This window comes from Lithobates pipiens, unplaced genomic scaffold (assembly GCF_037356315.1).
Source record: "Lithobates pipiens isolate NorthernLeopardFrog02 unplaced genomic scaffold, aLitPip1_a1.2 Scaffold_8, whole genome shotgun sequence".
In the NCBI taxonomy this organism is placed as follows: domain Eukaryota; kingdom Metazoa; phylum Chordata; class Amphibia; order Anura; family Ranidae; genus Lithobates; species Lithobates pipiens.
Genome location: NW_027507903.1, coordinates 373,009,389 through 373,024,329, shown reverse-complemented (window position 1 = coordinate 373,024,329; position 14,941 = coordinate 373,009,389). Strand labels below are relative to the sequence as shown.

The 14,941-nt window shown below is 46.1% G+C and overlaps 1 protein-coding gene across 1 annotated transcript in view; it reads left to right on the top strand.

Moving 5' to 3' along the window:
- CYSTM1 (cysteine rich transmembrane module containing 1) overlaps positions 1-14,941 on the top strand; it is a 202,170-nt gene that overhangs the window by 91,478 nt on the left and 95,751 nt on the right. Inside the window, exon 2 of the mRNA XM_077473598.1 lies at positions 2,549-2,825. Within this exon, the coding sequence (XP_077329724.1) occupies positions 2,558-2,825 (268 nt within the window). The 5' untranslated portion in view covers positions 2,549-2,557. The remainder of the gene's footprint in view (positions 1-2,548; positions 2,826-14,941) is intronic.

Genomic DNA, 14,941 nt, shown 5'->3' with positions numbered 1-14,941 from the left:
GTGACATACAACACATACGACGGGACTAGAAAAAGGAAGTTCAATAGCCAGTAGCCAATAGCTTCCGTCTTGTACTTCAGAGCATGCGTCGTTTTTGGTCCGCCCCGAACAGCATACAGGCGAGCAGTGGTTCCGTCGGAAATATTTAAAACATGTTCTATTTCTAGGTCTGTCAGAATTTTCGGGGAAAAAAAAAGTCAGATGAGTCATACACACGTTTGGAATATCCGATGAAAAGATTCCGTCTGACTTTTTCTGTCAGACATTCCGCTCGTGTGTACGTGGCATTAGTGACACTTTTGACACATTGTGGGAACCAGTGACACTAATACAGTGAACAGTGCTAAAAATATGTACTGTCACTGTACTAATGACACTCTCTTGGAAGGGGATAACATCTAGGGCAATCAATGGGTTAAATGTGTGCCTAAAAAGTGTTTTCTTACTGTGCAGGAGGTGATTTGCTAAGGGAAGACATAGATCCCTGTACTTGCTTTGCAGGAACACAGGATCAATGTCTTCCACACTGACAGAATGGTGAACTGCCTTGTTTACAAAGGCAGACCACTAGGTGAGTCCACTAGATCCGCTGATTGACTCTGATACCCAAAAATGCAGGATCACGTATATAAGTGATCATGCACAGTGCGACCGCCCTGTAGCAATAAATCAGCTATCAGGCGATCAGCAACTGGTTAAGATTAAAATAATGCATTTGGGTGGCAAAAATAGGAATGCAATCTATACACTGGGGGGAGAACCTCTGGGGGAATCTAGGATGAAAATGGACCTGGGGGTCCTATTAAATGATAGGCTCAGCAATGGCATGCAATGCCAAGCTGCTGCTACAAGCAAAGCAAACAGAATATTGGCATGCATTAAAAAGAGGATCAACTCCAGAGATAAAACAATAATTCTCCCGCTCTACAAGACTCCTGTCCGGCCGCACCTGGAATATGCTATCCAGTTCTTGGCACCAGTCCTCAGGAAGGATGTACTGGAAATGGAGCGAGTACAAAGAAGGGCAACAAAACTAATAAAGGGTCTGGAGGATATTAGTTATGGGGAAAGGTAGGGAGCACTGAATTTATTCTCTCTGGAGAAGAGATGCTTGAGAGGGGATATGATTTCAGTATACAAATACCATACTGGTGACCCCCCCCAAGGCAGTTTAACAAGGCTTGCGGCCACTCATTAAAATTAGAAGAAAAGAGTTTTAACCTTAAACTACGTAGAGGGTTCTTTACTGTAAGAGCGGCAATGATGTGGAATTCCCACAACATACAGGGATATACAATGTAATGCTGACATATAATCACACACATAGGTTGGACTTGATGGACTTGTGTCTTTTTTCAACCTCGCCTACTATGTAACATGGCTGCTGGGTGCTGATTTTGTTAACTTATGACCAATAAGTGCCTGTGAGTTCTGAGATCACCCATTATGCCAGAGAGACAGACACAGTGAAATGTAGTCTATTGACAGACAACCCCAAAGCACACCTGTGTTGAAGCCTTGAATGCACTGGCAGCCCCACGATTGGATCTGCTTCCCCTCTATTCCTGCTGCTGGACATCATCAACTGAGCTCAGCTGCCTCTCTGCCCAGTGCCGCCCTCGCCAGCCTCACAGCCTCTCAGGTCGCACTCTCCGGGCCCTGGTTACTACTTGGTGGGGAGCAGAGGAAAATGACTCTTCCGGGGAAGGCAAGGAGATAAGCAGGCAGGCAGCTGGCTGGGATTTGAGCCAAGGCAGAAGAACATGTGAGCAGAGCTGAATGGGCATGTGATGAAAACTGAAGAAATGGTCCATCCGCTGTGACTAACACATCATCTGTAGAAAGGGACACAGATAATGAAAAAAATACACCAGCCTAAGCTAGTAGGAGCGGGGGTGTGCTATTCAGAATTTGTTTTTTTTATTCTGCACTGACTGTCTTTGAAAATTGCCCCAGCTCCTGTTGAAGTCAAAACTGGGGACAGTGTCCTCAATCCGGGGACTGTCCCCTGAAATCGGGGACATCTGGTCACCCTAGTGTGTGTATGTATGTGTATATATATATATGTGTGTGTGTGTGTGTGTGTGTGTATATATGTGTGTGTGTATATATATATATATATATATATATATATATATATATATATATATATATATATATATATATATATATATAAATTATAATATATACACACTCATGGTGTAGGTTTTATAGAGGTACAAACAAGGGTCTGTGTCCTGCAAAGCTTTACCGTTGTCTAATAACCTGAAGGTACCAGCCTAGAACTATGAATATCCAGCCTGTCTCCTATATTGTATTCTTAGTTATGGAATTTTAAAGACAAGTCAGAATTCCTTTTTGCTCTTTTTCCTTGTTGCAACAGAGTTTTCTATCATTATTGTTCTGGGTTTTTTGTTCTGGGTTTTATACTTCTGGATAATTTATAGAATAAAATGTTTTCTCAGTAACTTTTACAGATTATGAGCAAAATCTACAAGGACTTACTATGTACAAATTTAAATGTGCATAATTTTTTTCTGTTTTGTAGGTGACCATCATGAATTATGAAAATCCACCACCATATTCAGGTGCAAACCCTACAGCTCCTTACCCTCCGTATGGACAACCGCAAGGTGGCCCAGGTCCCACTCCATATCCTGGTTACCCTCCAGGCCCTGTAGGCTATCAGCCAGAGCAACCAGGCTATCACCCAGGGCAACCAGGCTATCAGCCAGGGCAACCAGGCTATCAAGGCTATCCACAGTATGGCTGGCAGGGTGGCCAACCCCCTGCTCCAGTTTACATGGATGCTCCTAAAAATACAGGTATGTATGAAATGTAGGAGCTGTATGTTGGCCAAGCATATATTTGCAGTCATTAAATCTTAAAGTGGAAGTAAACCCTCCTCTCGCTTTTAGCCAATGAAGCTGCCATCTTGGCCTTTGTTTAATCTTCAACTGCCATGATGCTGCACATGTGATCAATTATGACGCCAGCCATTGGATAGTTTGACAGTTTGGTTGAGAGCACAGCCAATGTGACAGTTAGCATTTTCATGCCGGGAATGTAACTGTTTTTTTAAACTATTAAATCGATGGGTTTACTTCCGCTTTAATTTGATCGGATACATAAACAAAAACAAACTAATTTGGTTTTAATAAACCATTTTTATTTCACTATTTTCAATTGACCACTGAACGGTCAAGCTGAGAAAAATGTTTATGAATGTGATGGAAACTGCTTGATGTAGCTCCTGTTTTCAACAATTTTTTTCTATTTGCATTTATACTATTCGTTAACTTTCAGCCTGTAAAATTTGATTAAATGAGTTAATGGTAAGTGGCTTTAAAATTGCTATATGTATGGTTAGTATTCCAACTATAGCCTTTGCATTTTAAGAAACAGAATTGCCAGATGTATAATATGCTAGTTTAAGGCTTAGAGTACCTTTCATCTCTGCCTAAACTCTATTTGCTTTTACAGCATTCAATAATAGACAATAGGATATGTCCTATAACTGTCTCATAATGGACTAGGAAGTATTTACTGTGAATGCTATTCTACATGCAGAGTTTCCCTTTTATGATTTATGAGCTTATTTCAAAACAAGTAGACTATCAAATCTTCAGGACCCATGAACAGGCCAGGTTTGCAAAATAGCTGAAATCACAGATGATATATAATTTGCTGCTCAGTGATTGCAGTATTCTTTCTAGTCTACATCCCCCCTAAGGTAATACTTAAAACTTGGCTTGTTAGTGGGTCCTGAGGACAGGCGCTGAGAACCACTAGTTTAACTAATTGAGTCCCCAGCACTGTTTTTAACCACTTCCGGATGGCCCACCGTGGATATACATTGCTACTTTGACGTTCAATTCCGGGGGTTATGGCAGCAGATAGCGTGGGGTGTCTACTTTCCACCAAAATGGGGTTGTGCCATCTGGGCATTCCATGGCCTCCGGAACTGTGATAGGCAGTGAGGAGTGAAATCAAAAATGTACACCCTTAGAAAGCCTGAAGGCGGTGCTTGGTTTTTGGGGTCCCGTACGCGACTAGGCTCCCACAAAGTTTCTCATGTGGTATCCCTGTACTCAGAAAAAGCAACAGAAGGTATTTTGGGGTGTAATTTCACATATGCCCATGGCATGTTTTGAGCAATATATAATTTAGTGACAACTTTGAACAAAAAACAAAAAAAACACTTGTCTTTCTCTTTCGTTCATTGACTGACACAGCATCTTCATCTTGACCTTAGGGTTATATCGTCCCTTCAGCAGATGACTAGGCGGAACATGTTAAAAACAGTAAAACACTGGGCCTCATGGTAGCCTCCTTCGAGGCAGTGCCTTATGCCCAGTTCCACACCAGAGTCCCATCTCAATCAGAAGGTGCCAAGATTTGTGTCCAGGACAAGAGATCTGTGGGCAGACACGCTGGTGGCTCCGTTTGATCAGTACCAGCTGATCTACGCCTTTCCTCCACTAAAACTGTTACCATGTCCGCTTTGCGGAGTGGAAACTGAGGGGATCCCAGTGATACTGGTCGCCCCAGATTGGCCTCAGAGTCCCTGGTACACAGACCTGGTGCGTGTGGTGGCAGATGCTCCCTGGCGACTGCCGTTGCGAGAGGACCTTCTGTCTCAAGGTCCGATTCTCCATCCTGCTTTAACATTGATGGCTTTAACGGCATGGCTATTGAGATCCAGGTTTTGAGGAGCCGGGGTTTGTTGGACTCAGTGATCCCAACTATGTTGAGAGCATGGAAATCTTCTTCTCGGAAGATATACCATCGTACCTGGAAGGCCTACATCTCCATGTGTGAGAAGAAAGAATGGCATCCGCGCTCCTTTTCTATATCCAGGATCCTGCTCTTTCTTCAGCAAGGAGCAAAGGAGAATTGACGTCAAGCACCATTAAAGGGCACATTTCAGGATTTGCTCTCTTTTTTTTCAGTGACCCCTGTCATCTCACTCCAGGGGTCTCTGGTCGCCCCCTTCGTTCAGGGGGGTACAACATGTAGTCCCTCTGGTGCATCCACTGTTACCCCCTTGGGATTTGAACCTGGTGTTGTCGGCGCTTCAGAAATCGCCGTTTGAAAATATCAGGGAGATTCCCCTGTTGACTCTTTCCCAGAAAGTGGTCTTCCTAGTGGCCATCACATCGGCCAGAAGGGTTTCAGAACTGGCGGCCTTGTCTTGCAAGTCACCCTGTTATTACGCCCTAGTATTACCGTCTTTGTGTCCTTACCCGAAGCACCCAAAGGAGGTGGCCCTTCACGCTCTGAATGTGGTTTGGGACTAAAGTTGTATTTGTCTGCCATGGCTCCTTTTCGGAAGTCAGACTCGCTGTTCGTTTTGGTGGCTGGTCCAAAGAAAGGCATGGTGGTCTCATCGGCTACCATTTCCAGGTGTATTAGACAGATTGTAGTACAAGCCTATGCCTTGAGGGGGCAGGTGCCCCCCTTTCTGGTCAGGGCCCGCTCCACAAGGGCAATCGGAACATCTTGGGCCTTCCGACACCAAGTGTCTGTCGCTCAGGTGTGTAAAGCTGCGACCTGGTGGTCTGTTAACAAGTTTACCAAGTTCTACAAATTACCGACGTCAGTGCATCGGCTGATGCCTGTTTTGGCCGCAAAGTTTTGCAGGCGGCCGTGTAGTTGCAATTGAATATGCAATATATATTTTCTGTTCCTGTTTTTTCGATAAACACATAGTATTGTTTTGTTAATGCACGGTTGCATTACTTCTGCAGTTTGGTGTGGTTTTTGGATGATCACTCCTGTTGGGGATACCCAGATTTTTTTGTGGTGGTTTTTCCACGCACTGTTGTTTATTGTGGGTAAATTTTCACTAGTTCCCACTTGCCATGGTGGATGAAGTTTTTATGCCGTTTTTTTCCCACCCCTCATTTGGCACTGCTTGGGAACGTCCCAATGGCTAAGAGAGGAGCTGTCTCGGTCGGTGAATATAAGAGAAAATAGGGTTTTTTTTGTACTCACCGTAAAATCCTTTTCTCTGTAATTCACCGACCGATACAGCACCCGCCCCTCCTTTTTATCTTTACGTTGTACTGCTTGACGTATTAAGGTCTTTCTGCAGATGGGATGGTTGTTACCCAAGGGACCACCCCTGGGTGGAACTAAGTGTTCTGAGTGTTGTGTTACAACTAATGCCTAGTATTCTCCTAGTGATAAGGCTAACAACCCAATGGCTAAGAGAGGAGCTGTGTCGGTTGGTGAATTACAGAGAAAAGGATTTTACAGTGAGTACAAAAAATCCTATTTGTTTTACCACCAAAAGAGAGCCCAATTTGTTCCGAAGAAAACAAGGTATAATTCACCTGAATACACAAAGTAGTTGTGATATGTACCGATAAACTAACATATGTAGAAGTTGTGTCTAGCCATTAACATTTGTTTTACCCTTAATCACTAAGCGGTTAATAACAATATATTGTAAACAATGTCAAAAAATGTGCTAAAACAATAATTCTCGCCAGCCCCTATAGCACACTGCTCTGCGCTCTTGGATGTTTAAATACAATATTTACTAAATATATCTATTTGTCAGCTGCTGCTTTTAAAACAAAAACATATCAAAAATACACAAAACATGTTACTCAAACTAAAAAGTCCACTTTTTATGTATAGCAGCGCATGCACATTTTTTTCAAAACATGCGTTAAAGTTCAGTTCAGTGTTCAGAAGACAGGGTGCTTTGTTCTATCCACTTGCTTTGTGATTGAAACGCAGCTTCCACCATATAGATCACCACTTGTGGAACAAAGGACGACCCCCTATGGGGATGCACTCACCAAACATATGAAACCAACAAGCCTTCAAAATGCCAATGCAGTTTTCTCCTTTTGCCACTAGTTATCTCCCTTGTTGGAAATCTGCTTTCACATACAGGAAACAAAAATGCCCAGACGTAGCATAATACTGTATAACAATATTTATTATGTAAAAGCAAAATCTGTATATGCGTACCAAGTGGAAAACTGTTTAAGCGTTAAAAATACTGTGCCTTATTCCGCTGAGTCGAATACGTCCGAGGAGAAACGATCGTTTGCAACGTGCATCCTAAAGATGTGCACTTCCGTATTTCCTCGGATCGTTGGAACGCAGGGATTGAGGCGCACTCGTCACTTCCGGTATAGTTACGCTCTGACGCGTTTCGTCATTTCCGACTTCATCTGAGGGCGTCTTATAAATATGTTGTACCCTTATGGCTGACAGAAGCTTAAAGTGGTTCTCCACCTTAAAGGGGAAGTTCCGCTAATCTGATCCCTCCCCCCCCTCCGGTGCCACAATCGGCACCTTTCAGGGGGGAGGGGGGTGCAGTTACCTGGATAATCCAGGTATCTGCACCCACTTCCGGGACAGACCGCCGCAGATGGCCCACCCCCCCCCCCCGTTGTGTTCTGGGAAACAGTTCCCAGGACACTGCGGTGACCAGAAGAGACGCGCAGCGCGACTCGCGCATGCGCAGTAGGCAGTGAAGTCGCAACGCTTCACTTCTCGATTCCCTGACAGAGGATGGCGGCGGGGGCAGCAGAGAGACGAGCCATCGCTGGACCCTGGGACAGGTAAGTGTCAATTTATTAAAAGTCAGCAGCTGCAATATTAGTAGCTGCTGGCTTTTATTTTTTTATTTTTTTTAGGTGCAGAACCACTTTAACCACTTCAATACCAGGCACTTAAACACCTTCCTGCTCAGACCAATTTTGAGCTTTCAGCGCTGTCGCACTTTGACAATTGCGCGGTCATGCTACACTGTACCCAAATGGAATTTTTATCATTTTTTTCCCACAAATAGAACTTTCATTTGGTGGTATTTGATCACCTCTACGGTTTTTACTTTTTGCTAAACAATTTAAAAAAAATTTGAAAATTTAGAAAAATATTTGTTTGTTTTTTTTTGTTTCAGTTTCAAAACTTTGTAAATAAGTACGTTTTCTCCTTCACTGATGGGCACTGATAAGGCGGCACTGATGAGGTGGCACTGATGAGGTGGCACTGATGAGGTGGCACTGATGTGTGGCACTGATGTGTGGCACTGATAGGCGGCACAAATTGGCACTCCTTCTGCTGTGTGTATCTCTGATATTACAGCTAGGGGCCTATCCTGCTGCGCCAGCATCGCAAGTAGTTTACTATTCTTATCGCTATGCTCAAAATATTTCTGCCTGCTATTTTGTATGCCAAGCCTGGTGGTGTCTGAAACATGGATATGCAATACTCGCCTGACCGATGAAAGGTGCTCGAAAGTTGGGGACTGTTGCCAAGGCTGAATATTGATTCAGAGCCTCCTCAACTTTATGCTGCAGGTCAGAGACCCTGTCCGCAAGTTCCACCCTAACTGCCACCACAGCCGAGATATACTGACCCCTGCCGCGGGCCTTGGAAGCATCCCACGCCATCTCCAGGGAGACCGACCCTGCATTGTGCACCCAGTAGTACTGCAAGGAGGGAGAAACCCTGTCATGGACCGTCTCATTGTTGATCCAATGGGGTTGTAACCTCCAGAGGGCCTTGTTCCTTGTCTTGGTGATCCCAGTGGTCAGTCTGAGAGGATGATGTTCAGATAGGCCAGAGGGGAGGTAACTAGCCTCCTCGATATTGGCCAGGAGGGCATCATTGGCAAAAGCCAAATCAATTCGGGAGGCTGTTTTAAATGTGGATGAGAAGCAGGAGTACGTTCTATCTTGGGGGTGGAGCCACCTTCATGCCTCCTGGAATTCTGTTGCCTGAGCCCACGAACCAAGATCAGGATTAAAAGTATTTTGTGGGGATGGTCTATCTAGGTCACGGGACAGTGTGGCATTAAAATCTCCCATGAACAGGACATTGGGCAATACGGAGCCAGCCTTTCATACAATGCATATAGAATGTGTATCTGGCTCGAGGAATGCAGATAGACATTCACAATGACATATTTCTTGTTGTAGATGCTCAACACCACCATTGCAAATTTCTCCTGGGGATCTAGATGAACCTCATGAATTTACACATGGAACTCGTTTACTGATCAATATTGACACCCCTCGAGAATAAGAGGAGTAGGTCGCATGAAGCGCCCTTTGCACCCAGAGTTTTTTTCAGAGCCAGAACCTTACTACTAGTTAGGTGTGTTTCCTGTAACAGTACTATGTGGGGATTATGCAGTTTTAAATATTGAAATAACAGCGAATGTTTGTATTTGGAGTTAAGCCCCCTGACGTTCCACGAGAGAATGGTCAGCGACTCCGCATCTGAGGGTGCCATCATGGAACACCAGGGGGAAACAGAAGCAGGATAACCCTAACCAACCAGCAGATGCAGCCGAACCCAATTTGATACATATAATCAGCAGCATTTGAGCAGCACAGTACATATTCATTACCTTAAAGCAGAGAAACCCCTCCCCCTAGAACTCCAAACACCCTACCCAAACATTATGAGAAACAAGTTCACTGACCAAAAAAATAGACCAGAGAGCCATACAAACCGATGTAGGGTTTTGTCCCATAACTAGAAAAAAATGTAAAATCCTTAGGTCACTGGGGCCCCTAGACGTTGGACCACATGGCCGAAGGTGGACACAGTCCTTCCCGATAAACACCTCCTCGATTCCAGAAGGAAAATCCCAAGTGTGGAAGGGGGAATAGGGGGGTAAGCAGAGGACGCTTCTGAGCAAAGGTGATGTATTTCAGTGACTGTTATTGGAGCTCCTTAGGCAGGAGTGGATGGTAATCTAGCCAGCACCAGAAGGCAAGAGACTAGCAGTATGGGTGAAAATGGGATGTAACGGGAAGGAAGGGACTGAGGACAGAGAGCAAACAATGCCGTGAGTCAGTAGGAGATGGTTCCTTTGAAAGGAAGAGGGAAAACTTAGCTACTCCCTGCTGGTGTTGGTTGGACATTTTGGTTTGTGTCCCCCCCCCCCCTTTGGCTGCATATGATTAGCGGGTATCTAGCCACGCCGCTGCAGCCTCCGGAGTGTCAAAGAAACTAGTGCTATCTCCATCAGTGATTTGTAGCCTGCTGGGATACAAAATGCCGAAACAAATTCCCCTTTCTCAGAGCCGGCTTCTCACATCAGTAAAATATTTACGTCTTTGCTGTACCTTCTGAGAGAAATCTGGGAAAAAGAGCAGCCTGGTGTTCTCATATTTAATTTCAGGCATGGCGCGAGCCACTGCCAGGATGCGGTCCCGATCACGATAATTTAGCAGCCGCAACAGGAAAGGGCGTGGAGGCGCCCCCGGCCTCGGAGGGAGCGGTGGGACCCTGTGGGCCCTTTCCACTACAAAGGTGGGCGGCATCTCCCCCAGGTTGAACAGGGTGGACAGCAACTGCTCAGTAAACTCAGTGGGTCTGGAGCTCTCAGCCCTCTCGGGCAGTCCAAGTATGCGAATATTGTTCTGCCTGAGGTGGTTTTCAGTATCTATCGCCCGCTCCTGATGCGCTTTCACCTGAATCTGCAAGGCCTTCACCTCCCTGGAGTCTGATCAGACCGTATTCTCCACCGCGGAGACCCTGTCCTCCACTTCTGCGACGCGTGACCGGAATTTATCCATATCCTGGCGGATGAGACCGACATCCACCGTCAGGAAGTTGATCTTTGCTGTTAGGGTTTCTTTGCAGGATGTTATGGCGGCTAGTATCTCTGCTCCTGTGGGAGCCACCACCTCCCCGGATTCTGCCACCTTCCGCGCATTGGCCGCCATCTTAGCCGCGGACCATCCTGCAGACAAGTCAGTCGCCGGCGGGGGGGGGGGGGGGGCATGAGGAGTTTTGGGAGTGGATCTAGAGCAGCGGGTCTTGGGGTGGCCCATCCGAGGTTTACTCAGAGGTGCAGCAGAGTCCTGAGGGAGTCTAAGGGATGAGTGCCTGTGTCCAGCAACAGGGCAAATTAATGAATGGCAGTCAGGACTCACTGGCACAGTGACTGATTTCGGCTGTTGGGGGGCAGGACGCAGGCTCCGGGATTCTGGTGGCAGGATGAGGGGTGTATCAACAATGAGCCTCCTGCACAGGATCAGGGCCCCCAGCAGAGCACAGCCCCTGCAAGGATGGATACACAGGGAGAGCAAAGCAGGCTTGCAGGTGCACGGATGGTGTCACAGGGAGGACATTGTGGTGTTTCCTGGGCACGGGCTGAGGCACAGATAGGGGGATACAATAAAGCCACAGCACAGTACCTTGTTGTGGAGGATGGTCCTGGAGCAGTAGGCCGCAAGATGGCACCCACAGTCAACCCCTATGGGTCCCCCAGAAGTTCCACAGGCCCCCGCACAGTCCTGCCCTCTCCCAGAGACCTCCGCCGGATGTGTAGAGAATTTACTGCCTCTCCTTCCGCGGATTACGGCAATTGAGCCCGGGGATGGTGGAGGCAAGGTAGGCCGCAAGATGTCAGAAGCGTGTAGCCGGCCACGGCCCCGCAGAGACATGATCGGCCAGCCAAACTCCACAATATCCACCGGGATTGATGCAGACAGTATCTAGTGGCAATTAGGTAGAGCCTGTAGACCCCCAGGGCTTCTGCAGAAGGAGGATGGCCGTGGATTGTTTACTAGGCCACAAGATGGCGGCAGCCGTGAGCACCCGGGAACAGCATCCGTGGATCCCCCTTGATCCTCCAGGCCCCCTCACTGTCCTACCTCCTCCCAGGAACAGCCGATGTCCGTGCAGGGTAACTCGCCGCCTCACCTCCCGCAGATCGCGGCACATGGGCCTGTGGATGTCGGAGGGAGTGTATGCCCCAAAATGGCGGTGGATTTCCGGAGCGTGGAGCCGATCGAGGCCCGGGGAGACCTATTTAGCCTGCCTAGCCTCACAATTCTTGCCGGGATCGATGGAGATGATGCCCGGTGTCGTTCAGGGAGAGTTTAATATCCCTCCAGGCACAAATGGTGTCAGGATGGGTGCGGATTGTGGCAGGATTAGCGGAGCTCCTCTGAAACACGTCCTGTTCCCTCTACATCAGGACACGCCCCATAGGCTATCATTTTATGGCATTTTTATTGATGTGTGTTTTTATTCATACATTTTTTTTTTTTTACTAAGCATGTCCTAGGGAGTGATTCTAACTGTGAGGGGGAGGGGCTGTGTGAAACCTCACTGATCAGCACTCCCGATTAGAGGGCGAGCTGATCGGTGAGTATCACTAGGCAGAACAGGGAGATGCTAATGTAATCAAGCATCTCCCCGTTCTTCCTCACTGCGTGACTACGGTCACGGAGCTCCTTGTGGTCGTGCGTGCACCGCCTCTTAAATGGCAGGTACGTTAATCTGCCTGTACGTACCCTTCGGCCTCATTATATCTGCACGAGACGGTTGGGAAGTGGTTAATATACTGCATTTATATAGTGCCAACAGTTTGCTCAACACTTTACAACGTGAGGGCAGACAGGTACAGTTGGAATATAATTCAATGCAGAGGACCCTGCTCTTTAGAGCTTACAATCTAATGGTATTTATTTTCCCAAATGTGAACTTAGCCTTTAAGAGACACAGGTCCCACCCTCCTGTATTCTTGTGATCCAGTTCTAAGCCCACGTTCACACTGAGGGCCAGTTTGAAACTGAACTTGCACGATTTCTAACCGGCATTTCAGTCCGACTTCGGGGGCAATTTGACAGACATCTGTGCGGCTTCATGCATGCATAGATGTCTATTTGCCCCTGAAGTCCCCAAAATTTGCCGTTTTCGGATGGTGTCTTGCAGGCAATAGGCAGTAATTTGACATGTCAAATCGCATGTCAAAACGACCAGATGTGAACATGGGCTAAATGTAGCTTTTCAATAACGCTGTGGCATGATGGAGGTCAGATGTTATACCTGTCTGGTCAATGGTTTAGGTTTGCTAGTGTCCAAATATTCCTCAAGGTGACAATGTAATCAGTTGTATCAAAATAACTACTGGTCCCGTGTCCCTTCTTCAACTCCAATTAAAAATATCCTTTTATTTCCTTCTTTTTTGGTGATATGCATTTTTCTACCATTTTTCTAGCTATTTCAATCCTGTATTTGCTTATCAAGAGTGTAATCTACTTTAATATTATTACATTAGACAGGTGTTGCAGAAGTATGTTTTGAGGGTGTCCTCAAAATGTTTTTGTATAAATAGAGGTTGGAAGGTATTAGATTAAGTAGGTTTTCACTTGTTATATATAGTGCAAACACAGTTTTTATCATTGTTTAGCTGCTTGCATAGCTAGGTAGAACATCCGGTTTTTCCTCAGTCCAATGATGCTGAAAATCTTCTATTTGGTATCAATACAACTCCTGTGAGATAGGTGGAGGTCCACTGTTATATCATAGCAGTGTGCAGTTTCATATAATTGCATACGTAGGCTGAAAAAAGCCAGAAGTCAGTCTACTTAAACCAATAGAAAACCTCCATACACACAAGTCTGTATCCATAGTTGATCCAGAGGAAGCAATAATACCCCAGTAGATCCAATTCGCTCCAGCGGCCAGAGCTAGTTCTTGAGGGAGGCCATTCCGCATTTTCACTGTAAAAAAGCCTTTCATTATGTGAAAGTTAAATCTTTTTCCTCCATGCATAGAGCGCCCTCTTATCTGTGATGCCCTGAGAAAGATTAACTGGACACTATTCATTTATTATGAATTGCACTTTTTCAAATGTCTTGATTTTTGGTCTATAATTTCCATTTCATGGTATTGTAACATAATCAACCAGTTTATACTCAGGACTTGTGCACATGGATGTCAAATTATTCTTTTTATCAACAATGGTTTGTTTTTGTATTGAAGGATGTGTCCTAGTGATATGCTTTCATTTCTGTTTTTTATTTTTTGCTTGGCGTGGAATGATAAACAACTGAAACTTGACTTTGAGTGCAAATGCGTGTGCTTTCTATAGAACCACATAACGCATGACTCTTTATGTTAAGAGTTATGTCATGACGTAACTATTTCTTTTCATACATCAGGGGACACAGAGCCATAGTAGTTACTGTGTCGGTTAATAGGCCACCTTTAGGTGATGGACACTTGCACGCCCTAAGACCATAAGTGCACTCCCTATATAACCCCTCCCACTACTGGGATTACCTCAGTTTTTTCACCAGTGTCTAAGGTGTTGGTCACAAGTAAAGCTGTGCTGAACTCCACTGGAGCAATCCTTGCTGGGGCTATCCATGCTCCTTTCAGAGTGTCCTTTTAATGTGCCTTAGGAATGGTACCCAGGCCTCGTGTCTGAAGAAACGAGGTTTTGCTTGCAAATGCTTCTCTTTTTAACCAGTTGCCGACCGCCGCACGCCGATGTACGTCGGTAGAATGGCACGGGCAGGCATAAGGACATACATGTACGTCCCTTGCCTCCCGCGGGTCGGGGGCCCGATCGGGCCCCCGCCCGGTGCCTGCGGCGGTCGGTATTCGTTCGGGAGCGATCCCGGACGAGGGGACGGCCATTCATTCATGGCCACCCCCTCGCGATCGCTCCCGACGAATAGAAATCCCCGGTGACATCACTTCCTCTCCTGTAATGTAAACACAGGAGAGGAAGTGATGTATTCTCTCCTCCGTGTCGGTATTTTTCGTTCCGACACGGAGGAGAGCGGATCAGTGAGTTGCACCAACACTCTACACACACAGTAGAACATGCCAGGCACACTCACACCCCCCCTTTACCCCCCGATCACCCCCCCAATTACCCCTGCCCCCCAGTCACAGTGACACCAATGTCATTTTTTTTTTTTTTTGCATTGGTGTCATTTGTGACTGTAATAACTGTTAGGGCAGTTAGAGTTAGCCCCCTTTAGTTCTAATGTACCCCCCTAACCCCCCCAATAAAGGTTTAACCCCGTGATCACCCCCCGTCGCCAGTGTCACTAAGGCTGGGTTCACATTGCAGCGGTTTATGAGAACGAATGTGATTCGCACCGCACTGCAGTGCAAATCACATCCGATCTCTGTGCGATTCGAGTTCAGC